The sequence below is a fragment of the Pseudophryne corroboree genome, chromosome 11, assembly GCF_028390025.1.
Source record: "Pseudophryne corroboree isolate aPseCor3 chromosome 11, aPseCor3.hap2, whole genome shotgun sequence".
NCBI lineage: Eukaryota > Metazoa > Chordata > Amphibia > Anura > Myobatrachidae > Pseudophryne > Pseudophryne corroboree.
In genome coordinates this window covers 95,755,624-95,764,614 of record NC_086454.1, presented here as the reverse complement: position 1 = coordinate 95,764,614, position 8,991 = coordinate 95,755,624, and the positions used below count along the sequence as shown (strand labels likewise).

The following is an 8,991-nucleotide window of genomic DNA, read 5'->3' as shown; positions in this document are numbered from 1 at the left end:
TCTAACCACTCCCTGAAAACGGTCAGTTGCCACCCACAAACGCCTTCTTCCTGTCAATCTCCTTGCGATCGCCCGTGTGAATAGATTCTTTGCACAAACCCATCACTGAGCGGCGATCCGCTTTGTACCTGTGCGACACACCTGCGCATTGCGGTGCATGCGCAGTTCTGACCTGATCGCAGCAAAAAACGCTAGCGAGCGATCAGGTCTGAATTACCCCCATTGTGTACGTTCTGCACACTTGCTGGCGTAATAATGACATTATGCAAATTGCTATTATTGACAAAGATGGTAATTCATGGCTGTTCGCTAGCAAGTGATTTTTGCACTGTGCGATCAGATAGTGGCCGCCCATAGGGGAGTGTATCTTAGCTGTGCAAGTGTGTGAACGCATGTGTAGCAGAGCTGTACAAACAGATTTTGTGCAGTCTCTGAGTAGCTCAGGACTTACTCAGCCGCTGCGAACACTTCAGCCTGTCCGGGACTGGAACTGACGTCAGACACCCTCCCTGCAAACACTTGAACACGCCTGCGTTTTTCCAAACACTCTTAGAAAATGGTCAGTTGCCACCCACAAACGCCTTCTGCCTGTCAATCTCCTTGCAAACGCCTGTGCCAATGGATCCTTCGCACAAACCCATCACTGAGCGGTGATCCGCTTTACACTCGTGCGATGCGCCTGCGCATTGCGGTGCAGTTTAGACCTGATCGCCCGCTGTACGGAAACACAGCCTAGCGATCAGGTCTGAATTACCCCTAATGTTCTCACATTCCTGCGTGCCGCCTCGTCCTCGATCGAGCCGACGCTGGATCTTTCAGGTAACACAGTTCCTGCGCCGAGCGTTGCGCAAGGTGGTGGGTGTGGGTGGGTGTATCTCGTGTGGACCATGAGAAACATTGGAGCATCGCTGACCATAGCGTAGCCCGTGCCGTCGTGTCCTTGCCTTGGTTCCCCGCATCTGGGGTGATTCCTGTGGTGAGACCCCTGTGGTGTGTTGTAGCGTGACTCGCGCTGCTCCCTTGCGGTGTCCTGTTCAGAGTGAAGAAAGCTGCTGACCCATGCTGGTGATCCTGTTGCGCTGTATTGTTGGGGCAAATCCTCTCCAGACTGCGAGGGTGATGCTGCTGCTGCCCTGACACTCCGACAGATGAACCTGCCCCTTATGCTGGAAAAACTGCTCTTGCCTCTCTGTCTGCCTCACGTTGCCTGCTGTACGCCCTTGCTGGTGAAAAGCGTCGGCTGCTGCTTGCCGCGGGCGATGTTCTCCCATGAGAACTTGAGTGATGCCGTCTGCTCCTTGGGGGGGGGGGGGGAGATACCGCGGGGACTGCCGCCGATGGAACGCCCCCTCAATGCGCTGGACCGGACCTTGACCCCTCTGCTTCCGCGATGCTACTGCTGGAAGCTGCGCCAAGTCTTTGAACAGCTGCATGGAAGCGTGATGTACCCAAGAACCCTGAGCGTCCTCCAATGGGCTCTGCTCCACCGCTGTGCCCCCGTTCTCCTGGCCCTGGATCGAGCACTGCGCTTGGGGTGAGAGGGGTCTGCTCGGCTGCGCTGTTACATATGCATACCTCCCAACATGACCCTCTCCAGGAGGGACAGAATGCTCTGCTCCTGGACTTCCCTCTTAATTTATGATTACCATCACCTGTACTGAAACACCTTCCTTAGCCATTAACCTGTTCAACAGAGGTGCCGGCAATCATACATTAAGAGAAAAGTCCAGGAGCAGAGCATTGTGTCCCTCCTGGAGAGGGTCATGTTGGGAGGTATGCATATGTGCCCTGCTCCTCCCCGGAATCTGGTCAGTCTGATTCTGTGGCCACAGGTATCCCTTTGTAGATGGCAGCCAACTCACTCACCCCGTGCTGCTGGCCGCCTTTGTTTCCTTGCAAAGTTGGTAAACTTTCCATTCTTTTTATTGGTTATGGCAGGGCGCTTTGACGAGCTCCGGCCGCTAGGGGGAGCTCCCTCTGCACAAAGTCCTCCCTGCTGCTGCTGCTGATTTCTCCCTCTCTGGTCGCCTCGGTGCTGCATGACTTCCTCCCCCACGTCCCAAATCTCTGGGGGAGATTTCTCCTCCTGCTCGATTTGGCTGTTTGGACATCCATGCCTGCTTGCTGCTGCTGGGACCTTGCACACTTGTAGTAAGTGACTCTGCCCACCTGTCATGATTGTAGGCTGCACCCTGCTTGGGATGCTGCGCTGTGCCAGGGTGAATGCTGCCTCCCCCCTGCCTTTCAACCCCCGCCCTGGCCGGTCCTTCCCCGGTACTAGTACAGAGGGGCACAGGGATAGACCTTAATCCTGTCACAGAGGGGTACTGAGACATAACTCAGTCCTGGCACAGAAGGGAACAGGGACAAAACTTAGTCCTGGCATAGAGACAGAACTTAGTCATAGCACAGAGGGGCACAGGAACATTACTCAGTCCTAGCACAGGAACATTACTCAGTCCTAGCACAGGGACATTACTCAGTCCTAGCACAGGGACATTACTCCGTCCTAGCACAGGGACATTACTCCGTCCTAGCACAGGGACATTACTCCGTCCTAGCACAGGGACATTACTCCGTCCTAGCACAGGGACATTACTCCGTCCTAGCACAGGGACATTACTCCGTCCTAGCACAGGGACATTACTCCGTCCTAGCACAGGGACATTACTCCGTCCTAGCACAGGGACATTACTCCGTCCTAGCACAGGGACATTACTCCGTCCTAGCACAGGGACATTACTCAGTCCTAGCACAGGGACATTACTCAGTCCTAGCACAGTCCTAGCACAGGGACATTACTCAGTCCTAGCACAGGGACATTACTCAGTCCTGGCACGGAGGGGCATGGGGACATTCGTCATAGCACAGAGGTGTACGGGGACATTACTCAGTCCTGGCACAGAGGGGCACGGGGACATTACTCAGTCCTGGCACAGAGGTGTACGGGGACATTACTCAGTCCTGGCACAGAGGTGTACGGGGACATTACTCAGTCCTGGCACAGAGGTGTACGGGGACATTACTCAGTCCTGGCACAGAGGGGCACGGGGACATTACTCAGTCCTGGCACAGAGGTGTACGGGGACATTACTCAGTCCTGGCACAGAGGTGTACGGGGACATTACTCAGTCCTGGCACAGAGGTGTACTGGGACATTACTCAGTCCTGGCACAGAGGTGTACGGGGACATTACTCAGTCCTGGCACAGAGGTGTACGGGGACATTACTCAGTCCTGGCACAGAGGTGTACGGGGACATTACTCAGTCCTGGCACAGAGGTGTACGGGGACATTACTCAGTCCTGGCACGGGACATTACTCAGTCCTGGCACGGGACATTACTCAGTCCTGGCACAGAGGGGCACAGGGACAGAACTCAGTCCTGACACAGGGATAGCTTACAGGTGACTAGAACTCAGTTATAGCAGACAGGCAAATTGGTTCAGTGCAGGCTCAAGTATCCTATGGCTCCCCTGCTGTTGTGGAACTACAAGTCCCAGCATGTCTGCATAGTTCCACAGCAGCTGGCAACCACTGATTGCTTATCTTTCAAATAAGAAATAAAGTATGTATGTGAGGTGGTGCAGTCCAGATGTGTGGAACTGCAGGGCCCAGCATGCCTGAAACAGGGCACCTGAACCTGGTGTAATAAGCAGTTGGAGTGTGTGGGTTTCAGGTGGAAGCCTGGGAGACAAGAAGTGGGCAGGATGCGGTGAGAAAAGGGGATGTGGGTGAAGCGAGAGCATTGAAGTGGGCACTGCGGCAGGTGAATGAGAGAAAGTGGTACTCAGGAGGAAGTAGGTGCGCAGGTGAAGTAGGCTTAGTTGTCCCACACAAATCCAGATAGTGCACCTATAGTGACTGCAATATCTGCCCTTTTAGTGCTACAGGGACATGTAACATGCATTCTGTGCTCATTTTCCAGGCATGTCATGTCTCCAGCTGTCAGCGGCTTACACGGCATGCCTAAGGGCGTGCATTTCTTTGCCAGCAATTATAGTGGTGTGTGTGTGTGTGTGTGTGTGTGTGTGTGTTAATATTAAACTCAACATCAACCATTGGACTATGAACACCTTTGTGTAAGGATAAGCTGTGGAAACACCAGACCCTAGAGCCTCATTACACTCTTACAGTAGGATCAGTTTGGGTGTATTTAACAAGGGAGATGTTGTTTTCTGCCAGTGTAAGTAGCCTGCGTTCATTTGCCAGAGTATCAGCCCTGGGGCCGTGTCTTCACATTTATCCAGTGAACCTTTTCTCCACTTCACCTTGGGGTCCTTTCATGTGTTAAACTCTCAGTCACAGGAACTTTATCACCAGCTTTGGATCTTGTAGTTTTTTTTTAACTTATGTCCCTGCACCACAGCATAAGTATATAGTTTACTTGGGAGTTTCAAAGTAATACTAGGTATGTTTTATTATTAAACAGACTTGTTATGTATAATTCAGACTTGTGCTGTTATCGGTGAAGCATTTTGGCATTTGTTATACATTGATTTATTCTGAGGTACTAGACATCTAAATATATGTATTTCTCTCTCTGCCTTCCCTTTGGAACGCTCCCACCATGTAGGATGATGTGGGGCAGCATAGTGCCTTGCCAGTGCTTCACGTTACTTGTGGGCGTCCAACTTGCTACCGGATGTGCCCCAGGCAATCGAGCCTGCGAAAATGCCAATTTCTCCACTGTGGATGCCTGGGTCTGCTCCCTGCTTGGCTCTCTGCTTGTGGGGCTTAGCGGTGTGTTCCCCCTCCTGGTGATTCCCATTGAAGCAAGTGCAGCACTCACCTCTGAAGGTATGGTCACTTTGGCAAATTGCGCTTCCGATTATAGCAAGGTTAGATGTTTCTGAACCCATGAGCGAGCAGTGCATGTATATTTTTCCTTGGTGTGCCACACATTATAATCTTGGCATTTTATCAGATGGCATCAGTATGATTTCCCGGTTGAAATACCGACGCCGGAATCCCGAAATCGAGCACAGCGTGTTCCCGTTGCGTGCTCGCTGCACTTACCACGCTTCGGGCCTGGTGGGGTTTTTGGGCAGCAGTCAGGATTCCAACCATCTGTATTTCAATGGCTATTGGGATTTCGACCGCCGGGATCCCGGCAGTCAGGAATATAACTGCATACCATCTCCAGGCCTGACTGTGCATAGGGGCCCTGCTGAGAATCCCACTTGTCCCTAGCCGGTACACGTTATTTACTATTTCTAGTTTGCACACCATAATAATTTGCTGTGAAACCCGTACTTCATGTTGAAATAGTCTGTTAGAATCTAAATTGGGCATCTGGTTGATCATGCAAAAGGACAGCAGGGTCCAACAGTAATAGGTAGACAGTGCTTAAGGTTGACAGGTTCAGAAGGTCAATGGTTGATACAGGTTGAGGGGATTTTACATTTTCTTCCACTTCGCCATTATTTACCATCCACGTGGACTACTTTTGGAAATAGTAGCCTGTGCCGAGTACAGCAGTAGCGGAGAGAGGCTCCTTGCCTAAAGCGAGTCGGCAAGGGTTCACGTTTCCACTACTTTGGCTCCGATATGGTGAGACATACAAAATGACATAAAAAATGAATTGGTAATTTTCGTGTCGACCTTTTGACCCTATTGACCTTTTGCTGTTAGCCTATTGACTATCTTTTTACGGTAGAAATATTAAACCACACTCTTTAAATTGGTGTAAGAACATCTGCAGAAAATGGGTGTATTCATTCGAGTTGTTTCCCCACTTACAGAGGGCACCAGGAAGCTCAAGCAGCTGCTGAGTTTCGCCATTGGCGGGTTACTAGGTGATGTGTTCGTACACCTTCTGCCAGAGGCTTGGGCCTACACCTGCAGTGCGACCACAGGTACCAGCTATTAAATAACACCTAGTAATTAATCTTCAAACTGAACACTCTTCCTTTCTTCACTGCTGCTGTGAATATCTGTTCTGATTGTATGCCATGATGTGGCGGTTTTGTGCGTCTACCTTTTGTTTTTTTCCAATCCAGCTGTTTTTTTTGGGGGGGTTTTTCTGGTTTTTTTAACCTTGCTTTATTAGTGTTTTCTGAGATATTGCAACTATTTATTTTCATAAATAGAAGCATTGGTGCTTTAGTGTTATGCTGGGCACACACTCTGCCAACGGCCGCCACCAACTGACGGACCCGCAACCGGTATGTCTGGCCAGACACCACAACTAGCTTGGCATTTAAATTTGTCTGCCCAGTTGTGATGTCATTGTAGGCGGTTCTTGCAGCCAGCATAACGGGTTGGTCACATGTACACACAGGCAGATGTACCGATGCATCATCATGCTACGAACTATGTATTGCTTAGTGTGATGTATAGCATTAGTCTACCAATGTATACATAATTACAATGTACAGATAGGCCACCGATAATTTGTATTAGAAGTGATCGTGTTCATTCTAGGATTTTTTTAGGGCAGGGTGCTGATCATTGAGGAGGGCACATTTTCATTTTGAAGGGCACATTTTTGATGTGACTCTGTGAACAAAGCATAGCGCATATGTTTAGAGTTTTTATACATATATTTTCCCCTTAATGTATCATTTACCCGTACATACATATAGGGCACCCATGTAACACCCAACATCTGTACTGAGAAAAATACTATATTTGTCCAGTCTTCTTGAAAGAACGGCTACAGTATATACATAATAAGTAGATAATAATAAATGTCTCCTCCAGTGCTGCAGTAGTTATAATCCTTATGCGTTATAAAACAGAAAAGTTAAGCAGAGAGTTAAAATATACAGTATAGGTACAAAATAAAAGTCTGTTCTTCTGCTAAGGAAATAGTGAAAGCAGCACATGCTCACTGCTTACCCTGGTCTTTCCCTCTATATCAGAGTGCTGCGTTATGCTGGCAGCCACTGCAGATGCCATTTACAGTGCCTCCTCTGCCATCCATTTCATTAAGGATAGAAATTGTTTCCAATTTCAGAAGTAGGCAAGGAGTAGACAACTACATTGTAACATGCACTCTGACTGTTGCATTCTGTATACAAGGGGGCGATTTATGATCCTGCAGGGTGCACTAAAAAAGGGCAGGGTGCTTTTTCACATTTCAAAAATGGGCAGAGTGCAGCACCCTGCTGAAACAGCCTACAAGGAACACTAAGTGAAAATGTATTTGGTGTGTTTGCGGAGCTATCATCCTAGTAACCTAGAGCTGAATCGTTTACAGCTCACGGTTACCCCTTTTGTCCAGAGACCCCCAAAGCTGTTTGTGCTGCAGATAGGTCATATGCAGGGATTTTTCTCCAGTGTATATGGGGGAGACATTTGCTTAGGCCCAAACTCATGGCTGCATCTGCTCATCTACTGCAGAGGCTTCAGCAGCCTGTCTTGAACAAACCTGCATAGAGTGCCATCCTCCTGGAGGTCCAAGATGGCAAGCAGCTACCGCAATCGCATCATATGACTCGCTGGGAAAATCCCCTCTGTCATATAGTGTCCACGTTCTAGAGCAGTGACCAATGAATGTTGGACTATTCATGCTAAAAGAACAATACCATGGAAGCAATGGGCCTTGTGCGTGGCAGATGGACCAGTGTCATAAAAAGTCAGACAACCATAATAACAGACTTCACTGCCATGTAGGAGTCATTAGCCTGTTACACCGAATGAAGAACCTGTAGCTCGTTGCAGAATCATGGATCATGTATACTGCTGGGGACAGCACTATTATTATATACCTTTACCTGGGCCAAATTTATTTGTATTACCCATATATAGCCTGAAGATAACAATATACGATGTTCTCCTTAAAATAAAAAATAAAAAAGTATTTCATGCAGTATAATGAATAATGCAAAGGTAAACACGTACATACAGGCCTGGGCATGACATGTCCATACTGGAATTAAGCATACACAGGGAGAGAGATGAGACAATGCGGACGTGCAGCACAGGAATATCTGTAGCTACAGGTATGTAACTATGCAAGGGTTGGAACCCAAAGGTTTAAAACACCTGTTTTTCTGTAATGGGACTTACATTAATTAAATCGCTGCTGTATAGTTGTGAATTGAGAGTTGGAGGTAGTAGCGCGCTAGTGATTAAGAAACGTGTTTGAAGTTTTAAACACTCGTACCACATTACCCAGTGTTTGGTTTCATAACACTCTGACACGAAAGATCACCCGTCTCAACCATTATACATACATGAGAAGGCAGGAGCCAGTGACGTCGCTGTGGAACCACGTGACCAGTGACCAGTAATGATCGATATTCAGAAGTTCCTAGTGAATCTCTAGGCTGTATTTTCATGAGCGTTGGTTCAGTCAGCAAAGTTAGTTTGACTTTCAGCCTCAACATTTATAGCGACGGAACTCTGACATGCCTACTGATATCCTGCTGACTAGTACTAGGGAGTACGCTGTCCCATGTGTAATAAAGTTTGTTTTGTTCATGCAGGAAGCGCCCAGACTCTCCAGCAACAGAGGCTGCTCGGACTGTGGGTTATCATTGGGTTTCTCACCTTCCTCATACTGGAGAAAACCTTTTCAGATGAAGGAGACAAACAGAAAACGAGCGCCGGTTCCGCTCCAGTGAGTGAGTTGCATTGGGTGTAAATCATTTGCGGCGGTAATAATTTTTATGATCGGTAGGGCTAGCCTTTGTAATGTTTGAAACTTGTTCTAATGAGTGCTTATCCTATTTTCCTATGGAGTTAGGTCATATAAACATCGAATTTGACGGCAGATAATAAACATTTGCCCTATCTAGTCTGCCCTTCTAAGGTGCAGTTATTAGGGTTAGGGGTGAAGTTGCATTAGGGGTTTGGTTAGGGCATTAGTGTTAGAATATTAGGGTAAGGGTTGGGGTGTTAGGGTAGTAGGATTAATTGTGGAAGTTTAAGGTATGTGTTATGGTTTAGATTAAGAGAGAGAATTAAGGTGTTAGGGTATTAGGATTAAGTGTGAGGGTTAGGTGTTGGCGGTATTAGGATTAAGAGTAAGGGTTTATGGTAT

General features: G+C 48.1%; 1 protein-coding gene across 1 annotated transcript in view; it reads left to right on the top strand.

Moving 5' to 3' along the window:
• Nucleotides 1-1,845: 1,845 nt before the first annotated feature.
• The window catches only part of SLC39A13 (solute carrier family 39 member 13), a 38,933-nt gene continuing 31,787 nt past the window's right edge, over nucleotides 1,846-8,991 (top strand). The window contains exons 1-4 of the mRNA XM_063944590.1: nucleotides 1,846-2,151; nucleotides 4,576-4,799; nucleotides 5,744-5,857; nucleotides 8,435-8,568. Coding sequence (XP_063800660.1) covers nucleotides 4,577-4,799; nucleotides 5,744-5,857; nucleotides 8,435-8,568 — 471 coding nt within the window. The 5' untranslated portion in view covers nucleotides 1,846-2,151; nucleotide 4,576. The remainder of the gene's footprint in view (nucleotides 2,152-4,575; nucleotides 4,800-5,743; nucleotides 5,858-8,434; nucleotides 8,569-8,991) is intronic.